The following is a 20,012-nucleotide window of genomic DNA, read 5'->3' as shown; positions in this document are numbered from 1 at the left end:
TCATTTAGTCAGGCCATAGCTTTGTCAAACAAACAAAAAAGTGCTTTGCCACCATCTTGTGGCATCAAAAGACAAGAGGCAATTACAAACTTTTTTGTGTGGGTGCCGACTTCACACAGGTTTGTGATATCTGTGATGGTATCCACCTTATACCTGCAGGTTCTGATGTAGAAAGTAGAAACAATTATGGCCGCGACTTAATGTAATAGAAGTAGCCATTTGTTGCAATGGCTTTCATTTCCCTGAGCGGTTTATTTGAATGGTTTTTGTTTACTTTTCTAAACGATCATAAGCCCCCCATAGCATTTAAAAATGTCTTGCACCGCTTAGGAATTTGTTGGCAGTGTCATTAACAACCTGGAGTTGAATCTGTCGTTACAAAAAACAATGTTTTGATTTTGAATAGGCAACCCGATAGAGGAGAGAATGTTATTGGGAGGCACTTTTCAACGCCTTCCATTAGTAGGAAGCGGAATTAAAAAAATTGTTTTAAACCTGTGTAAACTAGTGTTACTACATTATCTCTGTAACTGTCATAGAAAGGGAACTCACGCAGCTACCAAACAAAATCCTAGTTCCGGTTTATTGTGCCTATAATTCACGCAAAGACTCATGGGGCCTATACATAGGATAGCAAGTCACTTAATTCTCCGTACCTTATCTTGCGGGCCAGGTAAAGCTCTGATATGACTGTAACATATCACATTTGCTATATTACCTACTAATCAAGCTACCAATCTGCCTTGACAATGGCACCATGTTCGTTGTTCAATAACATAATTTATGTAGTGTCAAAACGTTATTTCCCTATAACACCACCAGGGGTCGCATATTTCCCGTTGTAGGGATTGGTCAAATTTAGATTCACCCGAAACTAATACGTTCAACATTTGGGTGAAACATTTAATATTTGGATTCAACTGTTAGTATATACGATGACAAATATTGTTGCAAATGTGAAGAAAAGCGACTCCAAAAATTCCATTAGGTTTTCAACATTATGTGAAAGCTAATGTGACAAAATATCACCCCTTAAGTATGCTGTCAGCATTTCTGCGTTTGCTTTTATCCAAACTTCCATTTGATTATTGACGTTACCCGTATCTAAATCCAGTTGTCCTCTTGCGTGTTCCCTGAGTAATCGTTGAGTGCTAGAAAACCGGGCCCATTCACAAGCAGCAAACAGCCCTCCCCGGCCGGCTGCACTATGGTGGATACAGACTGCCCTGGTTAACTTATTACATAAACCGCTGAGTAGACTCATTAACTCGAGTCAGGCAACCCCCAACCCCCATGCTTCTTGCCTGCAGTGGATCACAGCCAGGGTGAGGGATTCAGGACGACTTTACAGTCAAGTACATTTCTGCGACTGGTGCCACCTAGCGTCGCCTTTGGGAGGTGGAAAAAAACGCTCTCGCCTCGTGTTTGGCAGCGGCTTATTGTCACGTGAGGCTCGAGTCTCGTGTGGGAGTTTGGTATGTGCAACATGCGCCGGCAGATCTGACACCTGAGAAACTGCCGGCTTGAGGCGGCCAAACTTGTACAATAACCCTAACATGATAAGGTTAGAGTCACCTGCCAGCCACGACTGTATTTTTAGTTGTAATTTTAATGTATAAATCCTATTGGATTACAACATTTTTGCATTATGTTCACAAGCAACTATTGCCGAGGTTCACCTCTTTGTGAACTGAGTGAGCAAATAGTCACAGTTTAAGAATGTTTCTCAATATACAATTGCAAGGGATTTAGGAATTTCATCATCTGTCCATAACATCAAAAAAAGATTCAGAGAATCTGGCGACATCTATGCACATAAATGGCCTGTGACCTTTGATTCATCAGGATGCACTGTAGTTTGGTAAGCTTTTGTTTAGCCATGATAAGATAAAAAAAAAACTAAGCATCGTTGTAGGGTAGAATGTGCGTACTTGTGTTCACTCTGTTTTGTGCAGGTGAACCCACTTTTAATGCCGGTGACTTTAGTGTCTGTACAATGCACACAAGGAGTTAAAGTAAACATGAAGAAAGTAGGACCGGTAGATTTACTCAAATGGAGTACGAACTTTTAATGCAACAAAGTGATCATACAGCTGTACAAACCCCACCATTTTTTTATGTTGGACAAAAAAAGCGAAAGCATGTTGGAATGATCTGAAATTCAAATAACATAGACCGCTTAATACTTGCTCTGATACAATATTTTCTGTGTTCCACTTACAAGTTGAGCTCCGTGGTTAAAACCTACAGTCTGTAGCTAAAATAGATTACAGTACTTAAATATAAAAATAGACTCTTTATGAATGTACTTGTCATTTCAAATCTCAATTGCAGTTTTTTTTCAAATTGATGGACGGATGTGATTGTCCGGCATGTGCATCCACAGATCAGCTTGGCCCCTCTCAGTGGCACATCCGAGAGGTCATCTCTTTCTGTGGAAAACACACAAAAGCACAACAGGAAAGCTAAGCTAAATTGCATTTTCTCAGTAAGGCTATGTTCACTAGAGTTGGGCGGTATTCAAATTTTGACACCGTTTTACCGTCTCCACATTTCACCGAGGTATACGGTAATACCGTTGCTAATTTTAGACTTTTTTTTAAGACTTATCTTGCGCTGACAACAGCCAATCTGTCTAGAATTTCATAGGTCTGTTCACTGTGTGCTCCGGTTGCATTTGTAATAATATTTTGTGTGACAGAGCGCATTTGAATGTCTGTCACTCCATGACTTTGCCTGAAGTGTGCAGCTGACGTCCACGCGCTCCTTTTACGCCGCGGAGCCAAGCTCAGATAGCATTACCGTAGCATAAACTGTTCCCCGCGGACCGCACAAACTTGTAGCGGTCCTACACACTGTTTCTCGGTTTACTGGACTGGACAAAGGGGGGACCCCGCTGTGGGCGCACACTCGACATCTACGTGACACACAAATTACGCACGCAGCCCTCACCCGAGAGCACACACAGATAACCTACTCACCTGTGTGCCGCAGTCTTGGGTTGATGTATGTCCATGGACGAAAAACAAAATCACTGATTTTTTGTATAAATAAAAGTGCTTTGTGGCGCACTTCCGGAGCTCATATGGACTTAATAGTACCGCTAGTTGGTAAACTAATTGTGGACTCGGCGACAAACATATCTCTTTGCAGCAGTGAGCGGGGAACATTGTTCCTCAGATAAATCCGGAGATACAAAGTATATTCCATCTCACACCGTTACAGTCCTCATGCAGATTTTGCATACAGGCCTCATCAACATTTGCTGCCAAATTGTAGCAGTTGCATTTTTTCTTTTCTTTTTAGGGGACCGCTTAACCGAGCTGTGCCGACTGGTCATTTTGTTTTGCCCCGTCTTATGAGCGGTCAGGTGAACTAACAGCTTACTATTAATTTTAAACTGTTATAGTAATATGAATTGTTATAGTATTACTAATTTGAAAACACAACTACAAATGTTGTGTTATCAAAAAATTGTTTAATATCATGATAGGTACGTTGCATTAAAAAAAATTTTTTTTTAAAGACGGTATTGAAAGTGACACTGTTGCCATTTTTGGACACCCCAGGATACCGTATTACCATTTTACCACCCAACCCTAATGCTCACACTGCAGGGCATGATGCCCGATTCAGATTATTTTTGTCAAATCCCCTTTTTTTATGTACTTTTTTCACATTGCAAAAACAAATCCTGTATGACTTCTAATGTGAATTGAATGTGCCCTTTAAGTAATATGTATGCATGCTGCAGTGTTTACATAAGTACATACTGTATGACCCGGTAGTGTCTCATCTCATTTATCTATTTGCAATTTCCTAGGTCCTCATTCCTCTATAGACAGCGGAGCAAGGCGGGAAACGAGACTATTGTTTCTCAATGACATCATTTCATGGACACTAAAGAAACGCACATCACAAATGAACCTTCTCATATCGCCACAAATATTCACTTATGATTTGTTTCAGGTTGGTTAAAGTCAAATATAAAATTGCCACGCACTAGATTTAGTGACTTTTTCGAGATGCAAACACGATTGTGAATAGTTGAATCGCACGCCCGTCTCCTTTGCCCATGCGTAGCACATATTTGGCTTTTGCAGACTTTGGATAAGCGCAATCTGATTGTCCAAACTGCAGTCACATCGGCTTTGTATCTGATTTCTCTATATATATGAAAGAGGCCTGGGTTGGATTTGAGGAAAAAAAATGTGAATTGTACGGTTCAACATTGCATGAAAAAAAATGAAAAAAGGAAACTTGATTTGGGGCGGGTTTAAAATAAATACTAAAAGTAAAAACCACAACTGACCTGCATTGTGAACGTAGCCTAATTGATGTAATAGTCATTTTTGTAGAGGATAAAGATTATATTGCTGGCTTGGGCGGAATCCATGTGCCTCCAAAGTCATAAAATTTCATGAGACTCCAAAAATAGCCCGTTTGTTCATAATTAGCATTACATCTTCAAAGGAGAGTATTTTCATTCTTTTTCAACACTTTTTATTAGTCAATAATTTGTAAAAAATACCAGCCACATGTGTGGACTGACCCATAGTAGCCTAAAGATTTGTGAAAAAAATCAAAAATTTCCCAACTTGTGACATAAGAGGTTTCAGTCAAATGCCAGCAAATTATGCTTTCCCAACTGTTCCCAATTGTGAAGAGAGTAGAATTGAGTTTATTGCCGTCAGGTCACTCGCGTCTCAAGGTAGCACTGTAATACACAAAAATACAACAGCCCTCTATAGAACTTCACTTAAAGCTACTAAACGCAGAAAATTGAATTTCGAATTGGTACTGCCACCTTTGGCTGAAAAATGTAACTGCATTTCCCTTTTTCACAAACACAACGCGCACATGACGTCACATCCGCAGACAGAAGGCGAGAAATTTGAACCCGAATCCTGTCTGAAAACTATTGGCCAGAGGCTTGCAGGCGTTCCCATTATGAACAGCTAATGTGTTAATATACTAATTTAAAAAGTTTTAGTAATAAATGGTCAAATAAAAAGGCTATTGTAAAGATTTTTTTTTTAATTGTTACAAAGAGGAGCTTTAATGGGCATGTATTTCTTAATCTTTTTGATACAGACACTGTAGATGCTTATTTACTTAAATCTTTACTTTGACAAATTATTTTAAACATCTTTTATGGCAAGTTGAAATAAATCAACCAAAATTAACTCTTCATAATAATATTTTTTTTTAATCCACAGTTGGAAGAGACCTGATTCTGCCCTGAAAATATGATTCTGTGCATTTTTTTTTCTTCTTCTTACTCTGCCATGACTGAATTGTGCTACTTGAGAGAGAAAAAAATCCATTGTATCACTTGAACAAGCATGCCATTGTTTCTTCCAGCGCAAGCTGCAATCATTTCTTTTAGAGAAGTTATGTATAAATAAACAAATTTGCAGTCAGGTGTCATGCTTACTTCCTTTCAACTTACCAAAGGTTCCAGCTCTTTCTGGTCTGTGAGGTTGAACTCTGTGACAAAGTAATAGAAATGCTTGTAGCATGTATTGACATGAGCCTCGGCCCCCATCTGGCTCACGCGGTCGAAGTGGTGAATGTAGACGTGAACAAACACCCGGAACAGGCGGGATAAAATCTTCTTAGCCACCTGCATGAAGGTCTTAGGGAATGGAGTACCTTGGGGTCACACAAAGGGGAGATAGGAATTAACAGCATGTGGTTGAGAATATTTGACAAAAAAAACAAAATCGCTTTGTGTGATCACATAGCTTGTTCTTGTTGACACAGGCAGCCCGCATCATGCCTCAAGCAAAAGGATCACAATTTGTCCAGAAAGGCTGTGTGACTCATTTAGGAGTAGGACGTCCTTTTCTCCCACCCAATCCAATATCTATAAGAATCTTTTCCAGGGGGCATGAGTGGCAGTTTTTTCCCCCTCCTCATAGCTGCTTGCTGTACATTGCGTGACCTACTTTACGAATCCTTTGCTTGCATGTTTCTGTGATGATTGAAATGCGAAGCCACAACAATTCTGACTCTGCACAAATAGAGAATGAGAACACCATGGCAACAGGACAGTCGCAGCAATGCAATGAATGTAGCCTTGTAGCGTTATCAAACATCCATCTTATCTATCGAGAGTGCACAGCTGCATCTCTCTCCAATCTTATTTTCTATAATAAATTTTTGCTGAAATATGTTGCACATTTATGGCATTATGCTTTACTGAAAAAATAGCATTGGTTATCACACCTTCAGGAACTACACACACAGAGCCTATTTAGAAAATATATAACTGTAAAGTGGCATCTCAAAGGTGAACACAATCCATACCAAGATGTGATGTAATTTGTTTGGATTATTTTGAACACTAAACATAATGGAATACATATACAACTGTCAGCATCATAGAATCTCTATTAGCTCTACAGGCAATATTTTTATGCAACAGTTCTACATACATCTTATTTCCTTCTTCTAATGTTATTTTTAAGTGAACATAAGTCTGAGGCATTATTTTACAAGAAAACAGTCAACAATCTCATCTTGGAAATATCGCGTCTAACCTTAAATGGGACATCTCATGGAAATCTGACTTTTTAATTGTTTATTAACAAATAACCCACCCAACAAGTGTGTGGTACTCGCAACGGCATCCGATACCTGTATCGACAGATGTCTTGTGGCCCTTTTACGATCATGAACAAGAAATTAGAAAAGATACTTTAAAATGATCTGTCATTGTTTTTTTTGGGGGGGGGGGGTATTTTATGTATAAAACATATTAGTGGTATCAGTACTTGGTATCGGTGACTGCTCAAGAGCTGAGTACTTTAGTATTGGTCTGAACATCCCTACTTTTATCTAACTCATCATTAGTTAAATCTAGCATAACATATGCCTTTGCCCTAAGACGGGACAGAATTCTCTCACAAAATGAGTGTGGCAAGTGAATATTTAGTTTACCTCGCAAAAGAAGATCAGACATTTTCTAAAAAGGATTGGAAAATGTTAAAAATTTCGAGGAAAAAAAACTAGCTATATTGTGAATGAATATATCGTGTTTAACTTGTTTAAATTGCAAACATGAAAACTTCTTAATAGCTTGTAATAACCACAATTTCAAATTCTGGACTTTAAGACCATCTGAAACTTGTTTTAACACTTACCGACATTAGTAGGGAAGATGTTTTCATTGTTGATCTGTACCTCGATCCAGTCCATGAGCAGGCTCATATATTTGGGGGCCGAAAGCGCGGTGGGCCTCTTGTACTTGTGCTCATCCTGCCAGCGATATTCGTACTTTGGCCCGCCAGACATCACGGGGCAGGTCTGGTCGGTGCAGGAGTCACTGATGGTGCCGTAGATGAGGTTGATGCGGTTGAAGAAGTCGACGACGTGGACGGCCACCCAGTCGTTGAGGTCCTCTCCGTGTGGGAGCTGCACGGCTTGCTTCAGGTCCAAGCCGGCGTTGAGAGAGGCCTGGGCCTTCTTGTGAAGCTCAAAGCGCTGCGTGCCGGGCTCAAACTTGCGCTTGGGCCGGAATGTCCTGTCTTTGTTAAAAACTTGTTTCAGGGCCATGGACATGGTTGCACGCCGGGATCTCGGGGAGATTAGTTTTCAACACGTGGGGTGAATTAGGTACTGTTATATTGGAAGCAGTCAAAAGATGGTTTATGCCAACTGCAATTAATTTAAGGCTGTTTTGGGGGTGCTTGTTAACGTTCTGTAATGAGAGGAAAGTGAAAGAAAGCGTAGTTAGCCAAGTTATTGAATGATCAGCGGTTCTCAAAGTGTGGTACACGAAAGAATCTCTAATACAAATATAATACAACATATATTACCAACTATTATAATAGCAAAACAATTTATAAAGCAAGACTAAGTTAGCAAGTGCATATAAAACTGTTAAGACTGTGTGCATTTAACAAATGCTTATTCTTGAACATTTATTTATGTTCAGTTTTTTATTTCCCTTATGTGCCAGACTGATAAAGTTGTTATTAATTCTCTTATACAGTCCCTTTGTTTGGGCTTCAGATTAAAAGATGAATGCTAGACAAAAGGTCAGAATTCCATCTTTTTTTTTTCTCGTGGCGTTACAAGTCCAAAAACAAGCACCCAATAGTTTAGACAATCTAAAGTGTCACCTGAGCAACTATAAACACTGATCAGTCACATATTCCAATACTTTTGCTCACTTAAAAAGTGGGTGGGTTCAAACAAAAGGTGCTCTGTCCTGAGTTGTTTAACACATCTATAGATGTATATTGTCATTTGTAACAATTTTGAAATAAATGAAGGAATTATGGACATTTATCTCATCTGAAACCCAAATGTATTCAGTCTACAACAAAAACAAAGCATAATTTCAGTCGTCATATGTTTTTAAATTTATGCTTGATAGTGTGCAGTGATGTTTTTTTTATGTTAAAAGGATGCTTTGTCTCAGTAAAGGTTGGGATAAACTAGTGTAGATTACACAACATCAGCATCTGTGTCCCACTTTTGACACTGACAGGCCTAATCTTGCATGCGTGTTTCATGGATGCAAAATATTTTAATCTGGGAATAAAAAAATAATACGGCCGCAACATCATAGTAAAAAAAAAACGTCTGGGGGTGGGGGAAACATTTGGATACACGTTTTCACCGGTCTCTCAAAGTAAAAAGTTGAATAGTAAAAGGGAAAGCTTACATTTACGTTCAACACAATGACTCATTTCCTATTTCAAGCACTAATCCTGCCGTGAAACTAAAGAATGCTCGGAATGACAATAAAACCAAGCCAAACTGCCTCTCGACGATTTAATGGTAACAATCCAATCTTCACGTTTGGTAAATGCAGTTTATTGAATACGTAGTCAAAAAATTTCCATGATTGTTTCCGACATAAAAGCAGGAGATTAAACAGCGAGGCGCATGACGACTGTACCAACTTTGTTAGGAGGTTAGCTAACGCGGTTGGACTTGTTGCTTCAAAAAGACCTAACAAATCGTAACATTTTGGCAAACATTTTACTTTTCAACAGAGTACGTATCATATTGTGCATATATTCGAAAGAAAATGGTCGGTATATCAAAGAGCAGACGATGACGAAATCGCAGTGGAAAGCCACTTTTCTGAACTTACTTGTTCTGCCTTCCTGTTCCGCCAATTTCCTTCGATATTTTGTCCAAAGTTGCCAGCAATCTATTGCCACCGTTATATCAATAACGTATAAATACTAAAACGCGTATGCGTAGTGCCATTCATGCTGCAAATTTACTGTAAATTCCCCAAACATTACACTTTAGTAAATGACAACCGCCAGCTAGCGCCAGACTCCTCCCTTTCAAACGAAAAGTAACGTCAATAACTTACAGTTAGGGTTCTTACAACTTCCGGTATTGACATTCAAAGTAATGGCTTTTAGATGTTTACATTGCCTAACTGCCTCAACAAAAAGTAACAGACGCCAACGCACAATAAAAAAATATATACAAAAACATGTAAACTACAATAAGCATACTCTTTGAACTAACTAAATTTGCTTTAGAGTTGAGTAATTGAAAGTTTACATAAGCCTATCAATATTTGTTTATTCAGGCAAATTTGTGAATAATTATGTAAAATTCCGTAAGATAAACTTGCCTATCAGTCCAACAAAGGTTACATTAGCAAAACTAGTCCAGCTGGAAAACAAATGGTGGTACTGTAGGTTTCATAGTCATATTGTATTTGCAGAAGTGTAACCCACATTTTACCCTTCCTTGACAAACAAATGTTTTGCATATGAGTAAATATTCAACTGGCTGCAAATTAATTTGTGTTCCTTGCTTTGGACTTAGTCTCATAGTTTGTTTTTGTAATATCCCACATACATTATGACTTTAATGATGAATAACATTTGTTCATTCAAATTAAAGAAGGCCGCATCAAACAGCAATTCCAAGGATCTTTTACTATGCTATAAAGTGAAGGGGGAAAACATAGGAACAGTTTAAACATCAATGCAAAGATACATTCAAACAGACAAGATGCTTATGTAGGATACATGAAGCTTTCACACTCATGTTGCAAATGCTTAATTATCGCCACCGAGGCCTGTTTAGCTGTATCACTGCCAGAGTTAAGGCACGGCTCATAAATAGCTCTTTGTTTTACTTGTTTAATGATCAGATGAATGGATACATTGTGTAGCCATGGGACAGAATGTGCTTTGTTTTTATGTCGACTTGTTAGGTTCTGCATCAGTGGCACCACCCACTGTTTTTTTTGATAAGGAATAATGGTAAGATCTCATGGTCTCTTCCACATTTATGAAATCAGGACGCTCCTCATGTCTGGTGAGAAAGGAAAGAAGCACCCAAAGCACACTGTGTAAATTGATGATTTAAAATGGAGGGGGAAAAAAGAACATCATTTTGATTCGATTTTCTTACTTGTATTTCCAGCATTCTTGCATCACTGCATACATTCGATCTGGACACTTGGCTGGACACGCCAAGCGTTTCTCACTTTCAATGAAGCTGTTCACCTCCACATGTTTCATTTTCTGGACCAATTACAGAACACAACACCATTGTGTGATTCAGTGTTTCTATTATTTGACACTGCTGCATATACTGTACCTTGTAAGGTTTTCCTCCATACGAGAAGGCTTCCCACATGGTGATGCCAAAACTCCACACGTCACTTTTACTGGAGAATTTGCGGAAGTTAATACATTCAGGAGCATACCACTTCAGCGGCCATGGTCCTGAGGAACGGGCCTGTTCGGGGTTGCATATGCCAAAATTAAATTTTAATTTTATTTCATTTTTTTACTGTTTATTAGATTGACAGTAGCTCATTGGTAATGACCTGGGCTTTGGAACCGGAGGGACATGGTTTGAGTTTCGCTGCAGACAAAAAATGTCAACTAGTTGCTGGGGACATGCTAGTTTACCTACCTATTGTTGAAGCGCCTTTTGTCAAAAGCGTCAACTTTTTTTTTTACCCTTGATGGATTATAATCAGTATAATAAATTTAAAGCACACATTGGCGAAATTCTTGTTGTTGTTGAATATTACTGTACTTCCTCTCATTCAGTGATTCAGTCATGTGATTTCCACATTCCTTTCAGATGAGGGTCAGTAAATAAGGGCCAAAAGGAAACAAGTTTAGTATTTACCCTGTGAAGATAACACGTTATGGTGATAACCTATGGGGAGGTTAGAATTCCTCAAAACAATTGGATGTCTGTACCTTGTAGTACTCGCTGTCTGATCCCAGGGCCTTGGACAGCCCAAAGTCACAGATTTTGGCAAAATGTCGGCTGACCAGCAGGACATTTCGAGCTGCTAAGTCCCTGTGCACAAAGTTTTTCTCTTCCAGATATTTCATTCCCATCGACACCTGGTGCATTAGGTTGACAATGTCCTCCACTGATACAGTATCCCTGTAGTGATTGTGACATTAGAATTAGAGGGTCGTGTTTTGTTTAAAGATAGATAGATAGATAGATAGATAGATAGATAGATAGATAGATAGATAGATAGATAGATAGATAGATAGATAGATAGATAGATAGATAGATAGATAGATAGATAGATAGATAGATAGATAGATAGATAGTTAGATAGATAGATAGATAGATAGATAGATAGATAGATAGATAGATAGATAGATAGATAGATAGATAGATAGATAGATAGATAGATAGATAGATAGACAGACAGACAGACAGTCAGACGGAGCCTAAATATGTTCACTTAGCAATGATGCTAACACGATATATCTTAAAAATGATAATGTTTACATTTTAAGGCGTAGTCATTCCTGAGGGTACATTAAATTTCAAGTAGCTTATTATGTTATTCCTCGTTCTACTTGTTCTTCTTTGTTGTACTGTTGAGTAAAAAACATTTTATAATAATTGTATTTAATCAGTTAATATATTTTTTAATTATTATTATATTATATATTATATCGTCACCCTCTTAAAAATAAGCCTTTTTTTTTTTTAATAACTTTTTTTTGGGCCTAAATTATCTCCTCATGATGCATATAGTTTCCTGAAACATCTGAAAAAATGACTTAGGCGATTATTTTAGCTCATTCCCTCCCAGCCATTTTCACTGAAGCAACCCCTTTCGCCCCCGACGGATTTACTGGATTTTGACTGATTTTGCAAGGCCCACAGAATATTGTGTTCTATTGCTATAAAACAGGGAACCTACCAAAAGAAAGATTAGAGTCTCTTTTTTAATCAGGAAAAAGGTATATTTCTATCTGTTTAAGTTTTGCAGCAATTAGCATTAGAATATAGCTAAGTTTCATTATTATTCACAAATCAGTTTAAAATATTGGGGAAAATAGCTTTTTTGCAACAATGACCCTGGTTAATCTCTTACACTCTGCTGCCATCTGCTGGCCGTTTTTGTAATATCTACCATTGCTTCAAGCATTCTCTTCAGTTCAGAGGCTGCATCAAAGCCTTCTGTATGCTCTAGCATAAAAAACAAACAAACAAACTTATACATTCGTCTTTGGAAGAATGGTAATATTTAAAATAGAAGGTATTTATATGTTTTTGGGAGCAAATGAGTTTTAAGAAGGCGGCAATATTATATTAGTATAAAATTTATTTAATTAAATTATTTATATAATTATCATGTAATTTTATAATTTACTCAGTTCATCATCTTTCATTATTTTGTGTTAAAAATTAACTTCATATGTTCATAAAAATGTTCAAGTACTCTTTTGTTGCCTTATTTTTCATTCCACATACTTAAAAGTTGGCAATTTAAAAACAATGCAAAGTCATAATGATGGAGATGTTTTCAGAGCCCTCTGGCAAATGGTTGCCGGTCCATGAAAAGCATGCATTATGAAACAGCCCGTGACGCAAAAAAAAGTTGGGCCCCACTGGTCTATATGAACTCAAACATACTTATTAGAGGAGAGAAACTTGTTGAGAGGTCCGTAGGAAGCCATCTCCATGATCAGCATCAGACTCTCAGCGTTGCATAGCCCCAGTATCCGGACAATGAAGGGATTACTCAGTTGATGCATGATCTCCGCCTCCCTCATCATCTCCTCCTTCATTAGCTTCTCATTGTCACTCTTCAGAACTTTGATGGCTACATCTAATTGACCCCTAATAAAAAAAGACAAAAATATTTGGCATGAACAGCTCTAACTTTGTTTCCAGTTTATCAAAAGTTTTCTCACTTGTCTGTATCAAGGACACCCTTCTTGACGCAGCCAAAGTTGCCAGAGCCGAGCTCCACCTCATCGATGAAAAGCTGATTCCTCTGAATGTTAAACTTCTTAATGTCATTGGGGTTGTGATAAGGGTTAAAGCCAACGCAATCCATTGGAAGAGCAGTATCTGCAGGCACAGGTGTAGCTATCAAGCAAGAAACATACATCATTTGAATGCAGAAACTCTTGATGTAGTCATGAAAAGATTTTTCATTTATTTTTCACTTCTTATCACATAAGCTATTGGGATAGAAGATCAAATAGTTTTATGTCATCAATAAAGTGAGATTGCTCAGAATTGTGCAATGTAGGCAACTGACCTCGAGGTGTTGGTGTGTAGCTATTTGGGCCTGTTCGCCTCTGCAAGTATGACAGTAAATCGACATTTAGAATACGGTTCTATTAGTCTGATGAAAAAAAATTTTCATTAAGATAGTTGTAATAGGAGGAATTAAACTCTTAATCATGAACTCATACTCACTGTTGTAGGGAGGCTAGGTAGCTCTGATTTTTCGTTGGAAAGGCATTTTATATGTAAAAACAAAACAGGGTTGGGGGGCGGGGGCGCAAAGAAATTAGTGTACTGCACAGTGGATTAAAACTAACGCATACAAAATTATGTCTATACAAAGTAGAGCCCTTTTGACTGAAAGCAAATACCACAAATTGTTGCTTTGTGTAATCAATCAAGTATCTTCAGGTACCTCTTCAAGATTTCCATTTTAAGCTATTAAAGGTGAAGTCAACCCAAAAATGTTTGTTTATTTATTTATTTTACAATAATAATGTCTATGCACAATCCCCAGGTCCAAACAGTATTCTGATTAATTCGGCAATTGTGGTGTATCATTTAAGTTGCAAAATCCTGTTGTTTTTGTCCATCTCAGTGGCGGCCATTTTGCCACTTGCTGAAAATGGCATCACAGTTGCTGATTGGGTTGACGTCCCGCTTAATTGTGTTTTTTTTGACAGTTTATATCAGTTCTAGTACAGTACATAAAAAAAAGAAAAATTGAAATACTGTACTTGCATTCAGATGAATTTACATATAAAGAGATATAAACATGTTCAATACTTCCAGCAGCTCTGTTGACACATGCTTCGCCCAGAATTGTCACCATTCCGTCAGGTTTCATCTTCAGGAACTCTACCAGCTGGTAAAATAAATAGAACATGATTAACTGAACTCAAAATGAATGTATGACAAACTACAAATGTTTAAAGGCATGTACAGTATGTACCTGCCAAATAGTGTCAAACTTCAATCCCTCTGGCATTGAATATTTTCCTGACTTGTTTTGGAGGATCTGATAGTGATAAACCGATCTTCCATACATTACAGAGAGTGCAAAAGTACCAGACTCTTCTCTGTCACGAACCCTATAACATAATAAATACATGGGGGGAAAAAACAATAGATGAAGGAATGTTGCTTCAGACCTTTGACACTTTATAAAAATGTCACCACCCTGAGCTACTTACAGAAACTTGCCGTCTGGTTGTGTACCACAATAAAGCAGTCTCTCACATTCTTGTCGGGAGATTTTGCCGTGATACCACGACATCTTCTCGTGGGCCATAGTGGCAATCAGCTTTTCCAGTTGCGGAGCTTGACTGATGATGGCCTGCTCCATGGCTTCACCCTGAGTGGAAAAAAATCTGACTCTAAAATAAAAACATATAATCTACTTTAATCTACACTCATTTGGCTATTTCATTAAAGGGACAGTGTGTAGATATTTTTGATTTTTCAAGGATCATCAATAAAAAAATAAATAAAACTTTTAATTTATAAGGGGAAGTCAACCTTAAACATTTCTTGACATTAATTTGTTATATGTGACCTCACTAGTCTAAACATGACATTCTGATTAATATTACATTTGTGGAATATGAGTTATGAAGCAAAATCCAGCCGTTTTTATCTATCTCAGTGGGCTGCCATTTTGCCACTTGCTGTCGACTGAAGATGACATCAAAGTTACACAGTGCTCAGGCTACTACCAATCACAGCTCACCTGTTTCTTGAGGCCGAGCTGTGATTGGTTCATGCCTGACACCTGAGGAACTGTGATGTCATCTTAACTCGACAGCAAGTGGCAAAATGGCTGCCTTCTGACTTTGCTGCTTAACTCATATTCCACTAACGCAATATTAACCAGAATACTGTATTTAGACTAGTGGGGCTGCATAGTACTTCACTTATATAGCGCTTTCCACCTTACAAGGCCCTCAAAACGCTTTACATTCACCTAATGATGACGCAGCATCAGGAGCAACTGGGGGTTCAATATCTTACTCAAGGATACTTCAACGTGGTCACAATGGCATGGGATCAAACGCACAAGCCCTGGGTTGTGAGACGACCACTCTACCACTGATCCACACCGCCACAAAAACATATTATTGTCACAAAATTTTTTGGGGTCGACTTTCCCTTTAAATAATGTGCGGGAAAAAAAATCTATTAACATTAACGTACATTTGTTTATATATATATATATATATATATATATATATATATATATATATATTCGTAGGTCTCGTATATGTTAATTGTATTACATAGGTGGGATGACATGTTTCTGCTACTTGAAGACCAAGTTAGCAATTTAGTAATTGGTGGTAAGCTTGTGAAGTGTGGCCTTGCTGAGGCACAGTAGTGTGCGTGCTTACAAAAGCACTAGCTTCAAACTTAGGTCATTGCATTCTATTAGTTCACCACTAAATGACAAACATTTCTGCATGCTGTCCCTCTAAATATGGTCATTGGTCAATCTAGTGAGATTCAATGCAGGCAGGAGCTGCATCAAAAATATTTTTTGCAGCGATAATAGAGCTCAATTGATTATCCAATCTAAATGGATATTAATTGACAAATACATTTATTATTTTGCTCATAGTTTGCACTGATGTAACTGGTAAATGGACTGAGTTTATATGGTGCTGCTTTCTACACAAAGCTATCATATTTGAGCCAATCCCAAATTAATACAGTAACCTTTTTTGAGTTTCTCCTTGCCCTCTTGTGGTTCGATTAGGGGATGTCGTTGATATTTGTCAACTGTGGGCATGTGAAGCCCTTTGAGATTCCTGTGTGATTAAGGGCTATATAAATAAACTTGACTTGACTTGACTGAAATGTGACATCACTACACTCTACAAACACAATAAAATGCAGGGCCACGCAATAATCTGCAATTGACGGCCAAACAAAAACGTTTGTAATTGCTTTTGTATACCACAAGATGGCAACAATGCCATTATTAGCCAAGGCTATGGCCAAATGGAGGCCAACTGCAAATATGGGAGGTTAATTATACAAAATGATAGTGATATGAACGAGACATCTGTGATTATTAGATAGTGTAAGTCTGTCAGTAGAAACCAACCTCAAGGTTCCAGGTCTGCCTCACATATTCCCTCAGCATGTTTTCCTTCAGGCTGTCAAACACACTGGGCCGGATCGGTGTGTCCGCGGAACGTAAGCAAGGCTTCTTCAGCGTGCACACCAGCCCATCAGGGTCCTTGCTGTAAAATTCACAGAGCTCAGCAGGCCCACAGTGGGGTCTGCCTCCTGTGATACAATAAGTGTCATTAAGCTGTTTCTCTATGGGGTAATGGTGGAACTCCAAGTTGCACACAACAGAGAGGACGTAGCCACCCAGACTCCGCAGACACTGCCGTAGCAAGAAAAGTCCGTCGGCCATACCGGCCAGTTTTAAATGCTGCTCAGCTTCGGAGCGACTGATGCTGCCGTAGAAGAAAGGCAGTTCTGCTGCAGGGTCAGTGGACATGGTGAAAGTTCAGAGAGCTCAGTTGGTCTTTGGAGCCCTGGAATCAGGAATATGCTGGTCATAAATGGCAGCAGGAGTTTGTTTGTGACAGAATTGTGGATTGCCTTTTACACACAACTGAAACTACACAACTGTAATGCTTCAACACTCACTACTATTACTGAAGCACTCTTAAACACACTACTGAAATAGTTTCATTATACTGAAACACAGTTATATATTTGGGAATAAATGACCTTTGTTTTTTCAAGCAAAGTAGTCTGAGACACTAAATGAGAACCGCTTCCGGCTCAACCAACATTAGGTTAAAACATTCAAATTAGCAGAGCTTTTTTTCCGGGAATGCCACTGTCACAAAGACAAAGAGTGAGGCACTTTTTGCCTTGATGTGATAGCTGATAAGAAAACACCTACACTGCAAGACTGCGACTAACTCATGACAAGAGCCACAACAGGAAGTTGTGGTCCACTCTCACGGCCTCCTTTCGCTAACATTTCAATTCTTCAGTTGAGCAGGTGCTTTTTGATGAAAAAACAAAAAATGTGTGTTCAACCAAAATAAATTATACGGTGTTACTCAGACACAGCGGCATTCTCCACAGCTTGGCATGACATTTCTGGTGCATTTCCAGGAAAAAAGCATATAGCTGACGTCATTCTGAAACCTCATAAGTCGCAATTTGGCAAATTTCATATTTTTTCAAAAGTCTATATTATGCTCATTCTACAAGTGTGGGCGTTATTTTTTTTATATATATATTTGATGATGAAATTTTAATGGTTGAACAAACTTTTTGTGTCATCTAAAAAGTGCACATTTTGGAGGCACAATGTTTCGGCCCATCGCCAACTATATGTGATAACCTGGGAGCATTTTTACATATTAAGACACAACAGAAATAATATAAAATAAAATAAAAATAATAATAACATTGATAGATTTTACTACAGAACATGTTCACAGACACAATTTATAGTAACTATGACTTGCTTCCATATTTAACATAAAAGACATACAGTATATAAAGATATAATATTATATATTTATAGCAAAGCAGTGTGATTTTGTATGATATGTTTATGAGGGGTCGTGCAAAAACCTCAGCTTCCTAGCAGCACACACAAATCTCTACCAACACCCGCAATGGACAACTACAAAGTGGCCACAGGAAGGAATCTCCTGTGACTTAACTTTTCAACTTTTTTTTTACCACAACAAATGTCTTTGGAAGCCGCAACATGGACAAACGACAACTAAGAATGCACTAAATGTTCAAGAATTGTTATGACTATTCATGGTCTATTTTTTGATATTTTCTGAAAAATAATAATCTAATTATGAACACTATATTCAATAATTTGTCACAAATTAAATGTAATTTGTGTCTGTAGAAGGCATAGAAACGCAGGCTTGTTTCTTTCTTTTCTTTACCTTTATATTATTTATTTTATTCCTCTTACAAGCGCAGTACACACTTCGTACTTTTTCGTTTTTAAGGTCTAAACTGCAAAGAAGACTATGGTCAGACCAACCAAATAATAAAACTTTTTATATTTAAATACAGTTTTCTCAACTCAACTTTACATTGACAGCAGCTGCTAAATAGTAGTACATTATTATTGGGATTTGCAATAAAACAAAAATGGCAAAAATAACTCTCGTTAAACTAAGAGCATATGTATTTCATTTTAATTAAACAATCCATTATTGGACTCTATGAAAGGTATTTTTTTGGACCTTGGAAGACTTAACTGGCATTTTTCAAACATTTACAAAGTGCATAATTAATTGTGTGAAGATATTTAGGCTGTTTTGTTAATTGTTTGCTATAAGATTCAAGAAATATTTTCAATATAAATTTTCAAATGCATGATTTTTTTTGATACGCAGACAAGAATGTAAGTTGATGAATGTTAGTGTAATGTAATGTGGCATTAAAAAAATATTTTTTTTTTGCAGTATACCTTGATATGAGGGAAAAAACATTTTAGAGCTCAGTACCAAAGTCCAGTCTGACATTTTCATGCTTTGAATCAAAAAAGTTAAATTCAACTTGACTAAATGAAAACATCGCACAATGTAGCAAACCAGTAACGTTCCTAAATTATTCATGTGCAATGACAATAAAGGTTCCAATGATTTTAATTTAGGATGTGTCGTTTCCACTTGTTAACCTCAAAACATGAAAATGCTCTACATTTTTATGATGAGCTCAACACCGTTTAGTATGTTAGGCAATTTATTGTGGTTGTTTTGCTTGTCACATCTAGGACACTAACCAAAAGCATCATTGTGTATCACGGGGATGAGTTTTATATCAATGTACTAATTGTAAACTCTAATACAGCTGGCTAATAGCACAAACCATCCTTCCATCTGCCCAATATCCATCCATCCATCCATCCATCCATCCATCCATTTTTTTATCCTGCTTATCTTATTTAGACTACACTTCTGGTTGCCATTCTATTACAAGCTACATAAAGACAGACAAGCATTCACGCTCATATTCACAATTACTGAATGAGAACTGAACAAGAAAACTGAGCACGTCTTTAAAATGCGTACACTTGGAATCAAATATTAATTTCAATGCAAAGATGATTAATTCACATTGTTTGGAATGATGCTGCTCTTGGTTTGATGAATGATAATAATTTTTTGTAAATTATAAAAAATATTGTGAAAGTTAAAAAAAAAAGTGACAAAAGTTACTTACTTCTTCCTTCAAAAGTAGACCAAGGTTGTTGCTTGAGTGATAGGATGCATCTGCTGATGTGTGTAGTGTCAGGTGCTGTCACGTCAGCAGGGGAATGAAAGTCGGTGTTACTTGCAGACACACTAACACTACATATATTTGTTTATGAGGACACTTGTTTATTAATAATTCCCTAATAACCAATAGAACCTATGCCACTACATTGAGATGCAAACAAAAAAATAAACCAAAACACTTGTTGACTGTGAGCAAATATATGTATGTATGTATAAACAGTATGT

At 37.6% G+C, this 20,012-nt stretch overlaps 2 protein-coding genes across 3 annotated transcripts; both read right to left on the bottom strand.

Annotated features, from left to right (window-relative positions):
* Nucleotides 1-2,040: 2,040 nt before the first annotated feature.
* On the bottom strand, nt 2,041-9,342 carry mob3a (MOB kinase activator 3A). Its single transcript, XM_086089906.1, has 4 exons — nt 9,113-9,342; nt 7,149-7,705; nt 5,453-5,655; nt 2,041-2,432 (listed from the first exon to the last, which is right to left on the bottom strand). Exons 2-4 carry the CDS (start codon nt 7,564-7,566, stop codon nt 2,403-2,405), a joined length of 651 nt encoding a protein of 216 aa, XP_085946032.1. The 5' UTR covers nt 7,567-7,705; nt 9,113-9,342; the 3' UTR covers nt 2,041-2,402.
* Nucleotides 9,343-9,902: 560 nt separating this feature from the next.
* zap70 (zeta chain of T cell receptor associated protein kinase 70) lies at nt 9,903-19,812 on the bottom strand. 2 transcript variants are annotated; one of them, XM_086089186.1, is made up of 13 exons: nt 19,732-19,812; nt 16,607-17,048; nt 14,697-14,857; nt 14,456-14,594; nt 14,290-14,368; nt 13,696-13,718; nt 13,535-13,574; nt 13,182-13,359; nt 12,901-13,107; nt 11,211-11,403; nt 10,594-10,734; nt 10,405-10,517; nt 9,903-10,305 (listed from the first exon to the last, which is right to left on the bottom strand). In XM_086089186.1, the coding sequence occupies exons 2-13, from the start codon at nt 17,009-17,011 to the stop codon at nt 10,188-10,190; spliced, it is 1,797 nt and encodes a 598-aa protein (XP_085945312.1). In that variant the 5' UTR covers nt 17,012-17,048; nt 19,732-19,812; the 3' UTR covers nt 9,903-10,187. The 2 variants fall into 2 exon arrangements, with proteins under 2 accessions (XP_085945312.1, XP_085945313.1); XM_086089187.1 differs by having other exon boundaries at nt 13,182-13,341.
* Nucleotides 19,813-20,012: the final 200 nt, after the last annotated feature.

The sequence above is a fragment of the Leptonotus elevatus genome, chromosome 11 (genome assembly GCF_054856555.1).
Source record: "Leptonotus elevatus isolate MCC_2025b chromosome 11, RoL_Lele_1.0, whole genome shotgun sequence".
Classification (NCBI taxonomy): Eukaryota; Metazoa; Chordata; class Actinopteri; order Syngnathiformes; family Syngnathidae; genus Leptonotus; species Leptonotus elevatus.
The sequence above is the reverse complement of the archived record's forward strand: the minus strand, read 5'-3'. Positions and strand labels throughout refer to the sequence as shown.